The sequence below is a fragment of the Barbus barbus genome, assembly GCF_936440315.1.
Source record: "Barbus barbus genome assembly, chromosome: 30".
In the NCBI taxonomy this organism is placed as follows: Eukaryota; Metazoa; Chordata; class Actinopteri; order Cypriniformes; family Cyprinidae; genus Barbus; species Barbus barbus.
In genome coordinates, this window is record NC_136758.1 from 3,664,633 (window position 1) to 3,687,122 (window position 22,490).

A 22,490-nucleotide genomic window follows, 5' to 3' on the forward strand; every position below is an offset into this window, starting at 1 on the left:
TTAGTAACTAGCAACTATTTAATTGTGGTAATTGGTCCCTGTACTGAAGTGTACCCTGTACCCTTTTTTAATATCTTCTTTTGTGTTCAACAGTTCAGGGTTAAAACAACTTGTGGATGAGTTAATGATGAAATGATGACAGGATTTTCATTTTTGGGTGAACAAAACTCATGTGTATTTAGAATGTATTTCTAAAGGTTCTCTTGGAGCAAATCTGCAAGCAAGACCAAGCTTAAAGCACGTTAAGCCAGATGATAAATGTTAGAGAAAATATACACTGTAAAAAACCTTTTTATTTTTTTGCTTATAGTGATGTGTTCTATCATGCAGGTTTGGTTCCACCAAAGTCGATAAGCTTCTCTGAGGTTACCTCCCGAAGCTTCAGGACCTCATGGATTTCTGATGGAGAGGATATCCTGTCTTTTATGGTGCGTTTCAGGCCATGGGCTGACATAACGGGAGACTACATCTCTTTGGTGGTTCCTCATGACACCACCAGTACAATTTTGCCCAATCTCACGCCTCTGACCACTTATGAGGTTAATGTCATCGCCCAGTATGATAAAGGAGACAGTTTTCCTTTGACAGGGGAGGAGACCACTTTAGAAGGTATTTAATCATAGTCAAAGTTGTTTATCACTGACAAGTACAGCTTTTTTGCATGTGGCTGATAACACGCACTGCTCTCGCATTTCAGAATTAGGCCCTGTCCGTAATCTCGTGGTGAGCGATGAGACCGTAGACAGATTCCGCGTGTCGTGGAAAGCCGCTCCAGGAGCAGTGCTGAGGTACAGACTGCTGTATGAGCCAGTGGATGGAGGCGATAAACTGGAAGCACAGACTGAAGGGAGTCAGCTCACCATTGTTCTTCAAGAACTGCTACCCGTCACCACCTACCGTGTCACAGTGTACCCTGAGTATGCAAGTGGAAGGGGTCCATCCATGGACACTGAGGGCACCACCACAGAAGGTCAGCACTGTGGGAAGTTTTGACTCTTTTATCTTGAAATTCTAAAGCAAGTAAATTAATCCCATATTTATTATTCTCTCTCAGTCCGGGGCTCTCCACGTGACCTGAGGGTCTTCAACGAGACCGTGTCCAGCATGAGGGTCTCATGGCGGGCCGCTCCAGGCAATGTGCTGCAATATCAAGTGGCCTACAAACCTGATGGTGGGGAAAGGAAAGAAGTGTTAGTTAAAGGAGACACAACAACTGCTTTGCTGAGAAATCTGTTGCCGGACACAGAGTATGAGCTGTTTGTTAGTGCTCGTTATACCTCTGGCCTCGGCGCGCCACTGATGGGAACTGGCACCACTCTGGAAGGTAAGACGCTTCAGTATTGCATTTGAAGCTTTTTCTACAAAGCAATTGATTTGTCTGCAGTACACTGTATGTAATGAAACTAAAGATTGATGGGTGGTTTAAGACACCCAGATGGCAGTCTGCACCAGTGTTTGACCTATACACTGCTTTTTCAATAATAGATGCAGATACATTTAAAGCAGTTTGGCTACTGTGAGAATGCCGATCTGTATGATATAATAAAACTGAATAAAACAAAATGAGAAATTGAAAACTGAAATCAAATAAAAATGACACAATATTTGATCAAAGTCACTGAAAATAGTTTAAAAATGTGCATTTTCAATTTACGAGGGCTGTCAGAACATTTCTCAAAATCTGATCATTCCTAATTATTGGCAGATATATCCTAGTGGAAAATAAATCTAAAAGAATTTATTTTAAATAAATGTATTTCATGCTAAGTATATTACAAATACATACATAACAAAATATCCTGCATTTGTACTTTTGGAATACTAAACTGGTATACTTGTATAGTCTGCTAAATTGTAAACTATTTTTTGTCCTTAATGCTCTTTAATTGCGCAGAAGCAGTGCTGAAGTCCAACTAAAGATACTGTATATTGAAGTATATTTGATTGTGCTGAAGTGGAATTATTGCAAGTACCCTTCGGGTACACTTTAAATATCTTGCATTTAAAGACCATACAACCCTCACCAATAGTGTCATTAACACATATGTTACTATATTTTGGCTTAATATTAAGACATGTGCATTGTGCACAAATAGTACTCCAAATGAAGTTTAATTATACTTTTTATATAAGTCTCGAGCGATATGTCAGTAAATATGTTAATAGATTTGAACTATTCTTAGTATGAAATTAATGTATTTTAAATGTATTACATTTAGGGTAGAAATTTACAAGGGAAGCTGTACATTTAGATGTTTTTAGACAGGGCTCTATGCTACCCTAATTGTTTCTTCGCACGCTTCTGTATCACGCTCTTAACAGAGGACAGATGTGCTTAAAAGTCTTTCGGTGTTGTCTGTCAGTGTGAAATCCACTCCGCAATTCTGGGAGCCAAATGGATGACCCCTTAGTTGTGTCATCTAATGACAGATCTCACTGTGTGGATTCCCCCACGCTCTGGGTTTAGACATTTGGTGTGTGGGCAGCAGATGAATTAGCTGAGCTTGTAAAAATTTCCTCACTCATGCTTGGCATTGGAAGAAGAGCGAATGGAAACAAAACCTCAAAAGATAATGGTTTGGCAAAATCTTTTCTAGTGTCTAACCATGGTCTTGCAATCCGAATTTGGGGTTTTAAAATGAAATCATACAGTGTACAGTTCTGTTCAACTTTTCTAAAGTTACTAATTTAAAAATCACATCACGTCAATAAATAGATTGCAAAGTATTTTGATACTGTGCTGGATTTTTAGTGATTGCTAGTTATTTGTGTCCTATTACTGTCTGGCTTATATGAGTGGTCTCAAACCACTAAGAGGCAGTTTCTTCTACGTAAAAAAACGCTTCCTTTTTTGCTTTGATCCAAGGTTTTTAGCCCTAAATTATCAGCCATAACTAAAGGAAACATGTGACTAATTTTTGGCTGATAACAAGGCGTTTCCAAACTGAACTGCGTTAAACTCCATATCCTGGAGCATAACACAGCTTTCTTTGTTTTAGTTGCCCTCAGCCTCCAGAAAAGTGCACTGTGGGTCCAAACCCAGTCAGGGCAATTAGGAAGTGACCTTAAACAAGGGCTTTAGGGGCTGACCAGCTCATTACGAGAGTATGAGAATCACACTGCATCTCCTCTTCAGCCTATTAAACTGAATTGTAAAAAATGCTATTACAAATGTTAACTTGCATTTCTTCTTAATTCAAAAATGTAAACTTGTTTTTCTAAATCCACCCGTTTGCTCCAGGGGTCTCAGAGCGTCTTTGTGGTTTAACATCTGGTGAATGTGGTTGCAGTCAGCATGAGTTTTGTCTCATGATAGTTTTTGTGGAAAATGGGCTTGGTCTGTGAGATCTTTGCCAGCACCAGATTACGTCTCTTATCCAAGACTTCTGCCCTGATTTGCTGAATATGAGCTGAATTCTGTGAGAAGAAGAGAGGACAGACTTCATTTCCTCATCGAGCGCTGTCCAGTTGGATCCCATGCAAATTTCGCAAAGCTTAATCAGTGTGCTGTTTGAGATTATCCAAGAGCAAGTCAGGCAAGATTGTGTTTTTTGTCAGCTTTGTATGGCAGCTGTTCAAAAGGACGTTCAAGATGTTCGTTACCAATGTGTTCTCAGTTTGTGACCACCCCACTGGTTCATTACCTCGTCAAGATTGATTTCTCAGATGTGTCATTTTTTGTTCCACTCAGTCTGGCAGAGTTTGCTTTCTCTGAATGTGGACACGGGTGAGAAGATCCAGAAATTAGATCCAGGGCCTGAAATTGGATAAAGTCTATATGAAACAGCTACAAAGAGGAAATCAATGGAAAATGGTGCTAAATTGTTCACGATGTAGTTATTTGTCTCATTAGCTAAAGCTGGCACCCGTGATCAGGGGCTCAAGGTTTGGCTGGTTCGATTTAGCCCCTACAGCAACTACATGTAGTCATGCAAGCAACATGTAACATGCTTACCCTGCCATTACTCATTAATGCTGCATCTATTTGATCAAAAATACAGAAAAAACGTAATTTTGTGAAATATTACTGCAATCTAAAAGAACAGTTTTCTATTTTTTAATATACTTTAAAATATAATTTATTCCCGTGAAGCAAAGCTGGATTTTCAGCATCATTACTCCAGTGATCCTTCAGAAATAATTCTAATATGCTGATTTAAAATCAATGCTGGAAACATTGCTGCTTAATATTTTTTGGGACCTGTGAGACTTTTTTCAGGATTCTTTAATAAATCAAAAGTTAAAAAGAACAGTGTTTATATTTTTTAACTACTATTCAAAGGTTTGGGTCGGTATTTTTTTTTTTTAAGAAATTAATTCTTTTATTCAGCATGGATGTGTTAAATGGATACAAAGTGATAGTAAAGACATATTGTTAGAAAAGATTTCTATTTTGAATAAATTCTGTTGCTTTTAAATTTTTATTCATCAAAGAAAAAAGTATCACAGGTTCTAAAAAAATATTTTGTAGCTCAACAGTTTCAATAATAAATCAGTGTATTAGAATGATTTCTGAAGGATCATGTGACACTGAACACTGGAGTAATGGCTTATGAAAATTTAGCACTGCGTCACAGAAGTAAATTATATTAGAAAGTATATTAAAATAGGAAACCAATATTAGAAATAATAATAATAGTTCACAATGTTACTGTTTTTTCTGTATTTTCGATCAAAGAAATACAGCCTTGATGAGCATAAGAGACTCACTTTAAAAACTCTTACTGATCCCAAACTATTGAATGGCAGTGCACATACAATAGAATACTACAGTAGATATTTCGCCGGAGGTTGATTGTTTGTGACTTTCAGTCCTGACATCCTGTATGGTTTGAATGAGGATGAAAAGACTTTAATATGCATGAGATTGTCAGTCAAAGTCAGAGTACCTTGCAGGCAAGCAGGCAAGTTCAAGTCAAGGTTCTTTCTTGACCCTGTTCCCCACTGCCTCCAGTCTACCCTAGCGTTGTCCTATCGAAATAAAGGCAAAAGGACAAAAAATCACTTAATATGCATGAGGTGGTCAGACCATATGTCAAGAGAATGTGTTGGGCCGAAGGACACAGCATTGGAGAATTTGTCTTTCTTCCAGCTACACCAAACGTTTCCAAAGTGAAATAATTCAGGATGACAATCACGTTAGTGCTAGAACTCCTGTTCCCAGTTAACATCAACATTTTGCTTGGATGGAACTCTAAAACAAGGATCAAAGAAGGAAAAATAGCATATGTGAAGGTCCAAAAGGAGTCTGGTTTTAATCTGGCTTCAACACATAACAATATCAGGACAGCATTAATAAACCCATGTACGGTATTGTACTGTTGCGTCTCGGTTTAGTGGCTACATTTTCTGTCAATGCAAAACCGCAAATGAATATTCATTAATAGCTTGTGTTGTCTGAGTTAGAGGTGCACTGCAGTGCCTGGCAGTTTGTCTGCATTTTAAAAATCAAAAGCAGCCTGCAGAAGACATTGACATATGATCTGCTCTCTTCTATGCTCTGTCAGTAAAATCAGACCTCTATGCTGGATGTGGAAACAACTTCAGATCCAGTCATGCTGGCACAGAGTCCTAATTTCTGTCTGTTTCATCTTGAATTAGTTATTGGTGTTCACTAAGGCATGCAAGTCCTTCAACTATTAAACTTCAGTACATAACTTGATGTTGCAAATATGAATGTGTGTGTTGCTGCTTTACAAAGTAAACAGGTTGTTCAGCTTGTGGGTAATGAAATGACCGAACCACTCAACACCTTTGCAACCTCGTGTCAACAACTTTGGCACAAGCAACCACTGCTCACATATTAATTGGAACATTCAAAAATTGTCCCTCTCAACAAAATTTGGTCCCACTTTTTATTAGATGGCCTTAACTACTATGTACTTACATCAAAAAATAAGTACAGTATACTTATTGTGTTCATATTGTATTGACAAACACTTCGCCTGATATGGATCAGGTTAACTCACCAAGCTGACGCCGACGACGAACTAGTGGAAAGTAGACTGCGGGGTTGGCTCACGTCGGCAGCGTCTGGGTCCATAGTTGCCCTGACACACCAAGCCGACACTCGACACTTGATGGCCAAGTAGCATGTCCGTTCTGCACTTTTCTCATGCACTGGTTCGCCAGCTGAACAGCAAATCAGGATGATCAGATGGCCCGACTGACCGACGAGCTCCGACGCCGATTCAACATGTCGAATCTGCCAAAAACAAAAAGCTGACGAGGACCAACTTCAGCCGACGGCAACGAACACACTGAGAAAACTTAGTCGGCCGATGAACAAAAACTGCCCGACCGGCGGCGTAGTGTGTACCGGTCTTTAGAGACAGTGTAACTATAAATCTAATTACAGATATAATGACATGCAGGTATGTAAAAAAAAAAATACAAGTACAATGTAAAAATATATATGTACACAAAAAGTGCATTGTGTCAAATTTAATTTAAATGTAAGTAGTAAGTACATAATAGTTAAGGCCACTTTATATAAAGTGGGACCCAAAATTGTTACCCTTTTTTGAACTGTCTAAAATATTCCAACATAAAAAATCCCTGTAGAGACGTTTAAGAAGAATTAGACTTTGGAGCACTCGCCGGAAAGAAATTGGGACATAATTTTCCTCAGCAGTTATCCTGTCATTTGCAGTCTGTGAGCTATCTAGTCCCAGTTTGAGCTATGACGCAGAGCCTGGTAATTGCACTTTGACACGGGCTGTTGTTTTAGATTGACAAATGTTTGGCTTGTTTTAGACCAGCAGAGCTCAATGTGTGGGAGACAGGTGACTATCTTAAAGTCAGGAGAACATGAGGATGGGTGGTGAGAGTGAGAGGTGTTACTGTGAAAGTTTTATACTGCAGTTCACTATGCTGTCAACACTCTGAAAATTTCCTTTCACTTCAAGTCTCTCTCTTATCTTCTGCTTTGGGCCACTCAACATAGAACTGAGAGAAAGAGAGAGTGAGAAGATAGATAGGTAGCGAGCTACATCTGCAGTTTTAGCAGTTTGTGTTTAATGGATCAGGTTTCGTGTTCAATGGAAAGTAGATGTGATGACAGATGTGTGGCAGAAGGGAGAGAAATTATTTTTGCAGAGCTGTTTTCCAGGGTACACGTTAGTAAATCAAAGCAATCGTGAGCTACCAGCGTCTTAGACAGACTAGTGGAGAATTAGACAAATGCTCATTTAATGGACTAGTTCACTCAAATTTCTCAGATTCTTTTTTTTTTTCTAAATTTCTACTTTCAGGGAACACTGAAAGAGACCACTGCTCTTTTTCTTCCTTCAGTGATCTTAGATCAGGCCTGTCTACCTCTGAAAAAGACAAAACAACTTTTGTCCATTTTCCAGTCCAGTTTCAAATCAAATCCAAAATATGCTGCTGTAAGATTATGACAAGCAGTTTTTTAATATCCTAATAAAAATCCCATCTACCGTATTATTTGGTCTAATCAGTCTATAAGTCTGGCCAAACTGGTGTTAAATGTTTTAGGTGATTAGCAAGTTGTTCTCCCTGCTGAAAATCCAGCACTAGTGGTCACCAACATAAGGTATGCTTATTGCTGATTTTTGGTTTGCTGGACCAAGTAAGGGAAGCAGGAATGCTGGTGAACCAGCTACACAATCTCAATTTTGCTTGAGAACAGGATGCTGGTCCACCAGCTAGACCAGAACTATACCAGCATAAACCAGCCTGGACCAACATGGAATTCATGCTGTTTTTTTCAGCTGGGCTCCCAGCTGGAGTAGGTGTCAGAAACCTCCCTAAAGCCACCAAAACATGCTCGCCTACGCTTGGACAGCCTTTAACTGGTTTAGGTGATTGCAAAGTTGGTTCCCCAGCCTGACTAGCTGTCAGAATCCTATCTAAAACCATCATAACACGTCCTCCTAACAAGCTTGGCCATCCTGGTATACAAGTTAACCAATGTAGCCTGGTTAGTATTTTGTTGGTCTAATTAGTCTCTAAGCCTGGCCAAACTGGTGTTAACAAGTGTGCCTTCCCGTCTGAACACTGTAGGTGTCAGAGATCTTTCTAAAACCTTTGAAACCTGACTGCCTAACCAGCTTGGCCAGGCTGGGTGACTAGTCAACCAAGGTAGCCTGATTTAATGGAAGTGTTTGTTGCTTCTCTGTCACCAGACTTTGCACGTAATATGATCTGTTTTTAAATATTTTATGTCTTTTTTCTCAATCATTCAGAACTCGGCTCACCTACAAATCTGGTTACTTCGGATGTCACTGAGAGCAGTTTTGTAGCATCCTGGACTGCCGCCCCTGGCAATGTCCGCCTTTATCGGGTCACCTGGAAATCCCTCTTTTCGGAGGAAGCTGGCGAGAAAACCGTCCCCGGGGACATTACCACCACTGTTCTGGACGGACTGACACCGGAGACCCGCTACAAGGTTTCTGTCTACGCTGCCTACAGCAGTAAGGAGGGGGAGCCGCTGCATGGAGAGGAGACCACAGATGGTAAGTCAATTCCCGCCTGCGTAATGAATCCAGCATATGACCAAACACTCTTTACCTCGCTCTGTGTGTCTGAGGTGGGCCTCTCGTCCTGAGGTAACCTACCCCAGAGAGGAAAAAACTTGATATAGTGTATATAATGTCTGAATATTTCACTGACATGCATATAAACCTAAAAAATGAAGTATCTGCCTTACCAATCTGAACCATTCAGTGCAAAGTTTGAAAATTACACAATTTAGCTACTAGCAAATAAATAAAAAATGTGTGGTGCTTGATAATCTGTCGTAGTTCAGTCATTTTTTTGCAGACTCATGGGATGCCTTAACAATGAATGAAGTCTTACCACATTTTTTACCTGAAGGATGACAAAACCTACAGACGTACACCCAAGCCATATCTAGAAACCAGAATATCATACAGACTTGAGAATATCATACAGACAAGCAACCGATTAAGGTGCAGTCGCATTGACCATTGCCAAAAGTCCTTGGGGCAAAATCTAGTAATTATCAATAGAAATCCGTGTGTGAGGGTAAAAAAAAAGTTACTCAAGCAAATTCCATGAATCCATGAATTTGCCACGCCGAGCAACAGAAAGCTGCATGGTTTGAAAATGACTTCTCTGTGAGCTGTGCTTTAAACATTGCTAGAAAATTCACACAAAGGCACTTTTTTAGCCCACGGGATTTTGCAAATGACACTGCGCCTTTAGAACACCCACGCAATCATATAGAAATATGCAATTTCAACATCTTGGCATCCAGTTTTGCATTTTGGGGTGAGCATCACTTAGATTTTCTTCAGAAAATGACAAAAGCAGTTCTCGAGTTTAATGTCTGTTTTAAGAATACTCTGCAACATAATGACATGCTCTCTGAAGTATGCTGGGGACAAAAGTTCTAAAACAGAAATGTCTCAGTGTTCATTCTGATGTGGAAAAAGTGAAAGAGTGACTTCCATTTCCTTTCATAAGCTCAATTAACTAACGTCATTACCACTGTTTCCTCTAAAATATCTTCGCTGTGGGCTATTGTAACATATGGTGTAGTGTACAGAGAGGCTAATTTAATGATTTAATGATTTACACATGCTCTCTATTATCAAGGGATGCTGGATTTCAACACACACTACAGTACTTATGGCATCCTCTTACTTATTCAGTGGGGCAACTCACTGGTTAAACTCACTGAAATTTATAATTGGTTTATCTTGCTGTCTGGCTGTTTATTTATCGTCTGTCATCTAAAGTCCAGCAGTTGAGCCAAAAACTTGTCTTCTGGCTTAGGCGGTTCCATTTTATGTCTGCTGCCATCATTCTATTCCTTACCTCCTTCAATACGAACATTAACATACGGTGTCCTTTTGGATTATGCATTCTTGGAAAATTTGGAAGCGTTATTTTTCCATCCATAAAACTCCCAATTTGTAAAAGGTCTCTCCATCTGAAAGTGTTCCATAGGCCGGTTAAAGGCAGGCAATTCATTCCTTTCCCTCTTGCGTAAAAATACTCCGGTCACGGCATAAAAAGAGAACATTGCAGACAGTCTTAGAGTCTTACAGCCATTTTGGCATGTCTGGTTTCACCCGGTTTGGAGATCCGTGGTCTGTGTTGGATCAAAATGATCTTGGCAGACAAACTTTTATTATTCAGATGGTTTGGTTTTCCTGACCCCTAGGAAATGTGGTTGAATCAGCCAGTGTTTAATGGACATTGTCTTTCATTTATCTTCCGACAGTGTCGGCCGCTGCCAGAGTTCTTACGGTTTCAGAAGAAACAGAGAGGACCATGCGAGTGACATGGCAGCCAGCACCCGGCAATGTGGTCAATTATAGGGTATCGTATAAACCTCAGGGTGAGACACGCCAGTTGGCCTCCAAAGCACCAGGGGGCACTAACACTTTAGTCCTGAGACGACTGCAGCCACAAACCCCTTACGATATCACAGTGGTTCCCGTCTACAAGTTTGGTGATGGAAGACAAAGACAAGGAGAAGGAACCACGTGTAAGTTAATAGCAGATATTTGACAACTTGAGGTGAGGCAGAAGTTGTTGAGGTTGAATGTGAACATGTTCATCCTCTTTGTTGTCTAATTTGACACCCTTTATTTTCTCTGCAGTGTCTCTATATAAAGCTCCCAGAAACCTGCAAACTTCAGAGCCCACTAAAACCAGTTTCAGGGTGACCTGGGATCATGCTCCTGGGAATGTGAAGGGCTACAAGGTCACCTTCCATCCCACTGGGGAGGACATGGACCTGGGAGAGTTGTTAGTAGGCCCCTATGACAACACAGTGGTTCTGGAGGAGCTAAGGTAAGAGACGCCAATGGAGACACATGTAAAACTTCACAGACATCAGTTGAACATTGAAGATACGTGATATAAACACCTTTAAAATCACTGTGAAATCAGATGGACAACATGTACCTTCTTAAAGCATGTTAATGTTTTCAGTCATGAAGACCTGTAGGGCAAAACATCAATAGAACTTCAGCATCAGTTTTCCATCAAAGTTCCATCGGGTTCAAGCCACAAATATTTAGATTGAACACTGGAAATTCTGCAATATACATACTATTATTGAACTGAATTGTATCAACACTGAACTAAATTGTAGAATAATGACAGTATTGTCATCTGTAGAGCTGCTTATAACTGAATTATAGAAAATTTGTTTCATTAATAAACTAATACAGTGATATTAAAAGATCAAATTGCAGCTGAGCTTAGAGTATGAATGCAATGCGCTAAATTTCACATTGAGCGTTCTCTTTATAATGGTTTTCTATGGGAAAATGCTTAACGTGAAACTTTGTGTGTTGCTTTTATATTCTGTGCTCATCTGCTTGCTTGTACATGCTATGTTTAATTGTTAAGGTGTATACTCATTTTCGGGCCTCTAATATTACTGTCTCAAATACATTAAGCAATTTATTTATACCAGTTTTCTATGGGAAAAAGTTTAGCATGCAGTTTAGTATGTTGTGTTCATATTCTGGATGCAGCTGCTTGCCTGTATATAGTATGCGTCACCAATAATGTTTACTGAATTTAGTCTTCTAAAATCACCGTATTTGTATATGAGTACTTAATATAAACCTGGTTTAAAAAGAAAACTGGTAGACAGCAGAGAAAGCCTTATTTTGCTCTCCAGGTGGCTGTTCCTGTATCGGTGTGATGTTATGTGAAAACCATAATTTGTTATGGTTTGATAGATAGGATTGTTGACTGATTTGTGTTTCTCTCATCTCAGGGCCGGCACTAAGTATTCAGTGAGTGTGTTTGGTATGTTTGATGGAGGAGAGAGTATGCCACTGGCTGGAGAAGAGAAGACCACCCTCTCTGACGCCCCTGAACCCCCACCCTTTGATACTCCAGGTAAGATTAATAATAAAAAAAACTACTCTCTTTCTGAGAAGGGTACTTTACCCCTCCCAAACCAACCATCTCATGGTACTGCAGAGTATTCAGCTCAATATGTAGAATGTTACTTGAGTCCCAAAACAATTAGCATACAGCATTCATTTAGTAACAGATGATATATGGCACAAATCTACTGCATCTGCTATGCATTTAGTGAATTTATATATAACACAGCATAAGTTCTTTGTCAGTTTTGAATCGGAAAAGTAGGCTGCAGTCTAGTGCTTTGAGTAATGGCAAATACCTTTCAGCACAGCTAATTGTGTTGTGAAAGAGCAGACAGGGTGACTGTGCCACATGGTAGCCATGTCTCTGCCTTCTTGCGGAAGGACTCTTGAATTTCAAGAGCGAGAAAGATTATCTGCTCACAATTACTTATGCTTTACAACTTGGTTAGGAAAAAAGTGACATACAGAATGAAAGCTTTGCACATGCTTGGCTGACCGTGGTCTGGAATGTTGCTCCTAATTGGAAACAGATCCGATGGTGAGGGTCGGCCGACCGACGCCGGCAGGAGAGGGAAAAGCAAATATTCCCAGACAAGAGGTGTAACGCTCAGCTTGTCATTTGCACTAACAAAAAAGCACAAAAACAACAATACTATGGTTAGTTACATTTAAAATGCTTCTCTCTTGCATTTTTCTCATATCAAAAAAAAAAAAAATACATATATATATATATATATATATATATATGAGAAAGATCAACATAGAGTTTTTAGAATTTGTGATCATTAGTTAATTTAACTAATTAAACGAATAACTGTTAAATGAATACTAGAGGGTATAATGCATTATAATTATTAATAATGTTGTAATACAATATATCTTCTTGTTAATCCTGAATATTATATTATTCATCTTTCTTTAAAGAGAACATTTCATAGTGGCTTTCTAATAATGTAGAGGAGGAAGATTGCTGAGTCTTGATTATAATCATTAGCCTGTTGAAGCTGAAGTGTTCAATTTAAGGCATATTTTAGTTATCTTGTATTTTAGTTTTGCATGTGGAGACAAATGCACTGGGATTGTGTGTGTGAAATACATTTACCGATTTGCATCTGTGTTTCCTTACTTGCCTAAAGTATGTTCCTGGCTTTAGTGTTTAGGGTACAAGGGGTCGTAAATTAAATGTGAGAATTCCACATTGCTATTGAGGACAAGCACCTGTTTGGCTAATAAATCTCTTTTGAAGCCTTAAATAACTCATTTTATTGGTACTAAGAAATTCCCACACAGGTATAACGCATTTCAAAACCATAATAACTATGGTATTTTAAAATATTATCTGGCTATATCCACTGAATGTTATACATCTTTTTTTTTTTGATGCTAGAGGGAATGATCTGTAAATCAGACAATTATGCAACATGTTCTTTTTGAGCAGGGCCAGGTGGGCGACATTTTCCTTCTCTTTACCCCTTCATTCAGTTTTCTGAAGAGACAGCAAGATGGGACACAGACAAAGACATCACTTACAGAAATTGAGTTTATAGTTGAAAAGATGTTATTTAACATATAATGTAAAAAATGTGTGTTTTCAAAATGCCAAATAAACAGTTTTGTCATGCTTTGCATGACTGTGTGAATGTTTTGTGTGTCCAAGTGTGTCTAAACTCTTATCTGCATCCTTTATCACAAATCATAATCCATTTGAATGTTTACATCTACTAGTTTGAATGATTATTATTATTCGTTTTATAATAATAAACTAACTGACTGAATTGTTCTCTGGTCAAACAGAGGTAATGTGCAAAACCACAGCCCAGGCCGATATCATCCTGCTCGTTGATGGATCTTGGAGCATTGGGCGCCTGAACTTCAAGACCATAAGGTCTTTCATTGCTCGCATGGTGGGTGTCTTTGACATCGGGCCGGATCGTGTCCAGATTGGTAAGATAAATTTATCCTGAACCCCATATTAGTGAGAAGATCCACAATAGTGCCATGCGTAGGAAGTCTCTTGAGGTCTCAGACTTTTCTCCTGAGAAAAAGACCCTTGTCATCTCACACGTGTGCTTTAGAGTTACAGAAGATATCTCAACAATGTCTCAAACTTTGACTGAGTAAATCAAGATACTACATTTTTCTAAACTTATCTCATTCAGTTCTCATTAAATTTTTCCAAGACCAAATGATCTGCAGTGTACTCTTACTGAATGCCAATTTACTCTCTCATTTGTTTCCCATGAATGTTTATTGCTCGTCAAACAGTTTAATATCTGAGGAAAAAAAAAAGAGGTCTTTTGAACTATAAAAGAGAAACTTCTAAGCAATGGCATCTTCTTCTGGGTGTAATCATGAACACTGTATCTGTCTGTTTTTAGGTCTGGCACAGTACAGTGGAGACCCAAAGACTCAATGGCACCTAAACTCTCACAGAACCAGAAAAGAGCTGCTGGATGCCGTGGCCAATCTACCCTACAAAGGAGGAAACACTCTGACTGGTATATCATGTTTTATTCTGATCTATGTGACAGACCCAACACACTTGATCTGTGGTGAAACCCTAAAGTTTGTAGACGTTTGTCTTCCACTTGTGATGTTGTCGATTGCAGCTCCAATTAAAAATGGAACAGTTTATTGAATCTTTAGAAAATATCTAAAGAAAAAAAATCCCATGTGTTTTTTGAGAATTATATTTGATACATAAAGATTTATGGCTCACATCGTAGGATAGAGTGAGAATAATGGAGCTGAAACTCAGGAGGACTTTATTCAAAGACACAAACTGAGCAAAAATATGCAATTAGATGCTGATATTTATATGACCAAAATGTAAGATGAATTCTGACACCTTGTATGCAAATCAATGAGATCTTTATCGCAAGACATATAAATATGGTCTAAATACGTTTTCACTTATTTATAAGCATTATCTCCCAATAATGTCTTAGTAAGATGGTATTTAAATGCTTAATTTGATGATCTAAACATATAATGCAATGCAATACAATTATGATTGACAGATGAACAAATAGACAATCCGCAAAAGCCTGATGATAATGTATTTGAGACTCATGTTTTAACATGACTTTTAAAAAAAAAATGATGCATTGATAATCAAGTAAAATGTTTCTTCAGTCGAGTGAGTGTTTATCTTGACATATTTCTAACAATATCCAAGTTATTCTTACTTTTACTTATAAAAATCAGTAAAGATTACACAGCAAAAGGACACATGAAGCACGAGCTGAAGATGGACCTTTGTTCAATTATACTAAAATAACTTTTACTTACTAAAAAAGTATAAACTATCAGTATTTTAGTCAGCAGTTTCAGTAAAGAGGCCATAGAAATGTGCATATCAAATGTGACACAGTAGCTTTATGGGTTTCATACTGGTCTTCATGAGGTTTAATACCCACCTTGTGTATTTAGACGCACTAACACTCTCTTATTCCACAGGCCTTGCTTTAAACTACATCCTTCAGAACAATTTCAAGGCTAATGTTGGAATGCGTCCGAACTCTCGGAAGATCGGCGTCCTGGTTACTGATGGCAAGTCTCAGGATGACATCACGGTCAACTCTCAGAACCTACGCGACCAGGGCATTGAGCTGTATGCCATTGGTAAGAACTGGTTTCCCCTTACAATCATTTAGACTAGGGCTAGTTTTACTAAACAGGGCAAATTAGCGTGAGAGCACGTGAAATTTCTGCAGGTGATTTACTAACAACTGCGCAAAATTAAAGAACACAGACACAACATCTCATTTACATATCGACCAACACAATATACCAAGAGCAGCACAAATTAGAGCAGTCGCAAATAAAGAATAAAAACATAAAAAAGTCATAGTACATTGAAAAGAACCGGAGGTCAAAACATGCTAGAAGTTGCTAGAAGTTTTGTTAGACCTGGTATTGCGTGACTCCTACTTGAGGGTTCCAAGTCGTCTTTTATTTCCTGAAGCAAATTAAAAAGAACATGGCTTGGCAACGATATTTTCGCGTTCTTCTTGCATCCCAAATAAATTACATGTGGAAAAAATTCCTCTCCCTTCTCTCTCATCTCTGCGGCGCCTCCTCCTAGCAACAAATTGCAGCCATTTCAAGCGCAAAGTAGTATAAGACATGCTTTTTTGGGGCGTTAAATAATGGCAAAAATGCCAGTAATTTGCTGAGCGCAAACATTAGTAAAACATTTTGCGTGATTCATTTGAATATTCTCCTCCCATAAGTTTTGCATCTGAAAGGGAAACTCCTAGAAATACATATTCAATAAGGTCAGGCGCAAAAATAACTGTGTCCATGCCTTTTCAGCGCTAATTCTTCACTGCGCGTCTTTAGTAAAACCTGACAGTAGTATTTTAACGACACTGGCGCAAGCTCGTTAGTAAAAACGGCCCTTGGTCTGATATGATTGGTCAGAGAAAGAAATGGATAATGAGTTGAACTGGGCTTTAACATGTGTTTTGTGGTTTTGATCTCCAGGTGTGAAGAACGCTGATGAGAATGAGCTGAGATCCATTGCTTCTGATCCCGATGACATCCACATGTACAACGTGGCTGACTTCTCCTTCCTGCTGGACATCGTGGACGACCTGACAAACAACCTGTGTAACAGTGTCAAGGGTCCAGGTATCACTGAGGTCACACTCTCTAAAGCACTGAGGCTGAAAGATACAGTATTTCTTAGGGAAAAGGGATAGTCAATAAGAAAACATGTAGAGAAATTTGACTGGATTGTGAAAAGTGGGCAATCTTTATGAGAATGAAGGTCAAATGGCAAATTTGCACTGCAAAGGTGGCATATAAGCGCTTTTGAGGTTGCATTTAGGCATCTTTACAAAAAGACTGTTTAATGCTGCTAAGAGGTGGCATTAATTGCATTTACACAAAAATTACAACTGTGTACTTCAATACTAGGTGTTGAGGTGGGTCAGAGCAGGCACAATTTAGTCTTGCTTTTATGCAGCATTACATCTTTATCATTATTACATTAAGCAGACAGTCTACTAATACTCTAATGATTACTTATAGTTGGTAGAATGTCTATTGTGGACTTTCCAAATAAATTGTTACCTGTATTTCTGATCAAACTCTTTGTGATAACAGTTTTAAAAAGTCCTTAGGCTAATAATGTACAATACTTAAATGTGATGAATTGTGGCAGTGTCACTATGTCAGCGTGTTGATGGGGCTGTCAACAGCTATGTCCTAAAAGGTTCTAGAATTAGTCTTTCCTTTTCTCTTCCTTTCACAAAATTGAATGCCTGAAGGCTTTGACCTTTTCATGATGAAACTTTGACACTCTGAAACTTGATCCAGGCGCAGACAGACATTCCAGGCTCCACGAGAAAAAAAAAAATGGCTAGAAGCAGCCCAGTCTAGAAATGAGCTGGAAAAAGACATGATGCTGTTAATATTCTGTGAATTTTTGACTGATTAGTATTATCTTCTGACATTTCAAGACATATCAGAGCAATGTTAGAGCTGCTACAGTGTTGTAGCTCCTGTAATCTCTCCTGTTCTTTTAGTGTAGCAAAGTATAATATAAGACATGTTTTCCCTGTGAAAATTTAAAGAGCTCTGCCATGAACCAAAACAACCAGCTCCTAGATGATATATTATGATATATATATTAAAAATGAATGACGCCATTATAATGACTCCCATGACCCAGGGTGCAGAAAACACAATAACATGTTGTCCATTAACATGTTGAAAAAAATATTCAGAATCCTTATTCTAATTAAATGCATCACTGTATGAACTCTAAAACGCTAGAATAACTCTAAAATTGCTATTATACAGAATTTTAGGGCAATGTTCACCAAATTCAGCTTAGCTCAGAAACAGCCCTGATGTGACAGTCTAATGTTGGAGAATGTGAGGGGTCAAAGGTTAAACCCTAATCACCATCATTACCCCTCACAGGAGGCGGGCCAGAGCCACCCACTGATCTAACGACCTCAGAAGTCACCCATTACTCCTTCCGCGCCACCTGGGTAGCCCCTGATGGCCCCGTGGAGAAGTATAGAATAGAGTATGTGAGCATCGCGGGAGGAGAACCAGAAACGGTATGAACACTTAACATGTTTGAAAAGCAGCACAATTACTATTGCCCATTGATAGGGTTATTAAATCCTAAGTATTAAACTTAAGTGTGCAATTCATTTAAAACTATTTACGCAATGCACATTAACAGCAAGAAAGACCAAAGTGTGGCTTGAGGCATTTGATGCTGTGCCAAAAACTAGATTTCTACAGAAGTCTGGAAGTCCTGACATAATCTGGAAAGGCTAACTTTGATTTGACCTAGAAGTGAATAATTGTGTTTTCTTTGCAAACACAGTCATATCCTATTCTTGTGAGTTCTCACTTTAATTCTGTTCATCTGTTGCAGCTGTTTGTTGATGGGACGGTGACAACTGTGGTCTTGGAGAATCTCACTCCGCTGACGCAGTACATGCTGAAGGTTTACTCAGTGGTGGGAGAGGACAGCAGCGACCCCCTCAAAGGCTCAGAGACAACATGTAAGTGTGCATTTACCCACAATTCACTCATAACCAGAACAGCCAGAGCCAGAGCCAATTCCTCAACAATATGTGACCCTGGACCACAAAACCAGTCTTAAGTGTCATTTTTTTCGAAATTTAGATTTCTGCATTAACTAAAAGCTGAATAAATAAGCTTTCCATTGATGTATGGTTTGTAATGATAGGACAATATTTGTCTGAGATACAACTATTTGAAAATCTGGAATCTGAGGGTGCAAAAAAAATCTAAATATTGAGAAAATCTCCTTTAAAGTTGTCCAAATGAAGTTCTTAGCAATGCATATTACTAATCAAAAAAGAAGTTTTGATATATTTATGGTAAGAAATCTACTAAATATCTTTATGGAACATAATCTTTACTTAATATCCTAATTATTTTTGGCATAAAAGAAAAATCTATAATTTTGACCCATACAATGCATTTTTGGCTATTGCTACAAATATACCCCAGCGACTTAAGACTGCTTTTGTGCTCCAGGGTCACATATTTATCTGAACACCAAAAAAAAAAAAAAAAAAAAAAACAACACCAAAAAAACTGTGAAAATCATTAATTATTTGTACATTCGATAGATGTAATTGTTTTAGAAGTACATAATGATGAGGATATGGTTCTGGACTTCTCTATATGGTTTTTTGGACATTTTACACGGTAATGCTATGATATTCTTAAAATTTACTTTGGAGTACCATAGAAATACCGTGGTATTTGAGGACAGCAATCATTCAATACCAGTGGTATTACAGTCTGACACCATTACTGTATCATGGTACTGCCACAATACAGAGTTAGACACTTTTGTAAGTATTGTATCATACAATACTTGGGTGAATATCACAAAAACATGTCTAAAAAATATATATATATATTAACAAGGATGCATTAATTGATCAAAAATTACAAGACATTTATACTGTTACAAAAGATTTCTATTTCCAATAAATGCTGTTCTTTTGAAATTTGTATTCATCAAAGAATCCTGAAGAATAAAATGTGTCAGTTTCTACAAAAATATGAAGCAACACAACCGTTTACAACATTGATGATAATCAGAGATGTTTCTTGAGCAGCAAATCTGCATATTAGAATGATTTCTGAAGGATCATGTGACACAAGACTGGAGTAATGATGCTGAAAATACAGTTTTACATCACAGGTATGAATTACTTGTGTAGTACTGTTTACAGTATTACAGTTTTACTGTATTTTTTGATAAAATAAATGCAGCCTTGTTGAGCATAAGACCACAGGTTTCTGAGAGATAGTATATACATTTACAGTAAGAAAAATTTGATTTCTTTTTAGTAATGTGTCAATGCAAAAACATTAATGGTACTGAAAATGCTCCCAAGTGTCTATATTTCTACACTGTCTTGAAATGCAATTCAGTTGTTGACAGGTTTCGTGAGATCACCCGATAAAGTATAATCTTTGCTGTTTAAAAATGAATTGTTTATGAGATACAATGTGATGTTCAGCCAGTTGTTGAGAAGGTGCAAATAAAATGCTATGCAATGTGTATGTGCTAATATTGCTGTACCTTTTTTTGCCACCTTTAATTTTTTTAATTTCCATTATGACTTAACCCTAACATCATCATTTCTTTTACAGCGCTCTGAAAGTAACTGTGTTGCATATGGCATGAAGCTGCTTTGCATTGCAAAGTGTCATTGTATTATTTCATTTCATTTGTTGTCTGTGTGTTGATATTTGCATATCTGTTTGTCTGTCCATCTGTCAGTCATTTCCGTCACGTGAGTATCCCATGATCATTCTCATCCGACCATTGTCTCTCATGGCGTTCCATTCCATCTTGTCACACATCCATCATTCCATCCGGAATGCTTCCATGCTCCCATTCAAGCTTCAGTCCGCTTAGATGGATAGTCAGGGATCAAACTGCAGAAGAGAAAGAGAGAAAAGTCATGTTCCCCTCTGTAGTGCCTCTCAGTGCTGTGAGGAACATGAACATCTACAAAGAGCGCTCCACCACCATGAATGTGAGATGGGATGCGGTCGAAGGGGCCACAGGCTACTTGCTTCTCTACAACACCCTTAATGCCACCGGACCCTCTGTGGAACAGGAGGTACGGTGACGCCATACATTTAAACCTCTGCCCAGTCTACTGTCCCGTCTCATCTAGTCAGTCAGCCTTTTGGAAAGGCCAGCCTTGATGCTGAATATTTCAAAAAATAAATACAAAACGTGTTGATAATTTTCAGGACTTACTGGAAGAGACAAAATGTTCTAATGGAAACCCAATGGTGCTATGCAGCCTACATCTGTCAACAACTATGACATACTGTAGCAGAAAGAGGAAATGGAAAGCATTTTTGGAGATATTGTAGATACCACAGGTGGTAGGTCTACATTTATGGGATTCAAAAACGTCCTTTATATTCCAGCTTTTGGAAAATAACAGCTCATTAGCGCTTTGGGGCTTGTTAGCACAGTTCCTCTTTCAAGTATTTCACACACTGAGAAGATCCAGAGAACTCGACATCAGTTCTGGCGTGAATCTGATGTCCACAGGGCTTGTCTGAGAGAGCAGATGTTTCAATATTGTTCCTCCATTCTTTCATTAGGAAAAAAAAGAAAAGAATATGCTTTTGTTTGCATGAGTTTTTGTTATAGTTGGTAGACACAGTCATGTCTTCACTGCAAAAAATATTTTCTTCTTCTTTTTTTCTTACACTTTTTGTCTTATTTTTTGCCTTATTTTCCAGTTCGATCCATCTAAACATTCGTGCAAAATTTCAAGCAAAATTAAGCCTTGTTTTCTGAAAAATGTCTCAAAATTAAGTGGGTTTATGCTTAAAACAAGAACAATTGTCCGCAAACAGGGTAGGAACTTTATATGTCCTTGTTTTAAACAAAAATTATATTTTAATATATTGTCTGTGTTTTTTGGACCATCTATGTGTGTATATGCACTATATTGCCAAAAGTATTGGCACCCCCTGCTAATGAACATGTTTGACTACTTTAGTCATTTCTATGAGTACAAATCTTAATGTTTAAGCATATAATGATATTCTAGGGAATTGTGTGCTTCTAATTTTATAGCAACAGTTTGGACAGGACTCTTTTCTATTCTAACATGACAGTGTCTCTGTGTATAAGGCACGGTTCAAAAAGACATGATTGATTCAGTCAGTGTGGAAGAACTTGACTGGTCTGCAGAAAGCCCAGTCCTGATCCCAGCTGAACACCTCTGGTGTGACTTTAAATGCAGATCTTGAGACAAAAACTCATCACCAAACACCAATGACTTGTACATAAGTGTACTGTCATTTTAGACACATCCAAAACTGTTGGAACAGAGATGGAAATACAATTTTTAAATACATGAATTATGTTTCCATCTTTGTTGCCACAGTTTTGTTAGTGTCTTTTTCTGTTCTAAAGAAGGGGGTCCCAACACTTCTGTCCATATAGTGTCTATACAAGTCATTGGTGTTTGGTGATGAGTTTTTGGTTCAAGGTCTGCATTTAAAGTCACACCAGAGGTGTTCAGCTGGGATCAGGACTGGGCTTTCTGCAGACCAGTCAAGTTCTTCCACACTGACTCAATCAATCATGTCTTTTTGAACCGTGTCTTATACACAGAGGCACTGCCATGTTAGAATAGAAAAGGGTCCTGTCCAAACTGTTGCTATAAAATTAGAAGCACACAATTCCCTAGAATATCATTATATGCTTAAACATTAAGATTTGTACTCATAGAAATTACTAAAGTTGTCAAACATGTTCATTAGAAGGGGGTGACCCAATACTTTTGGCAATAAAGTGTATATATATACACACACACACACACACACACACACACACACACAAACAGGTATATCTATATATAAATATATATATAGATATAGATATACCTGTTTGTATATACCTGTTTATATGTAAGTAAATGTATCTTTATTTAGGAATGTTTAGATATTTGTTCTGGAAAATGAAATAAAAATACAGAGTGAGAAAATAATTTTTTGCACTGGGATTCAGAATTCAATATCTCAGTCAAGACAAGACTAAAATCATAATTTCTACCATCATATATAAATCTGAAGGATTTATAGTTATTT

The 22,490-nt window shown here is 38.1% G+C and overlaps 1 protein-coding gene across 1 annotated transcript in view; it reads left to right on the forward strand.

The window, feature by feature from the left end:
- Positions 1-22,490, forward strand: part of LOC306850169 (collagen alpha-1(XII) chain-like) — a gene marked incomplete at its 5' end in the record, with an annotated part of 70,116 nt that overhangs the window by 10,077 nt on the left and 37,549 nt on the right. The window contains 14 exons of the mRNA XM_079385635.1: positions 331-609; positions 698-970; positions 1,055-1,324; positions 8,208-8,477; positions 10,214-10,480; positions 10,596-10,788; positions 11,729-11,853; positions 13,641-13,790; positions 14,225-14,344; positions 15,306-15,470; positions 16,335-16,481; positions 17,781-17,923; positions 18,250-18,379; positions 20,346-20,491. Of these exons, the coding sequence (XP_079241761.1) occupies positions 331-609; positions 698-970; positions 1,055-1,324; positions 8,208-8,477; positions 10,214-10,480; positions 10,596-10,788; positions 11,729-11,853; positions 13,641-13,790; positions 14,225-14,344; positions 15,306-15,470; positions 16,335-16,481; positions 17,781-17,923; positions 18,250-18,379; positions 20,346-20,491 (2,678 nt within the window). The remainder of the gene's footprint in view (positions 1-330; positions 610-697; positions 971-1,054; positions 1,325-8,207; positions 8,478-10,213; positions 10,481-10,595; positions 10,789-11,728; positions 11,854-13,640; positions 13,791-14,224; positions 14,345-15,305; positions 15,471-16,334; positions 16,482-17,780; positions 17,924-18,249; positions 18,380-20,345; positions 20,492-22,490) is intronic.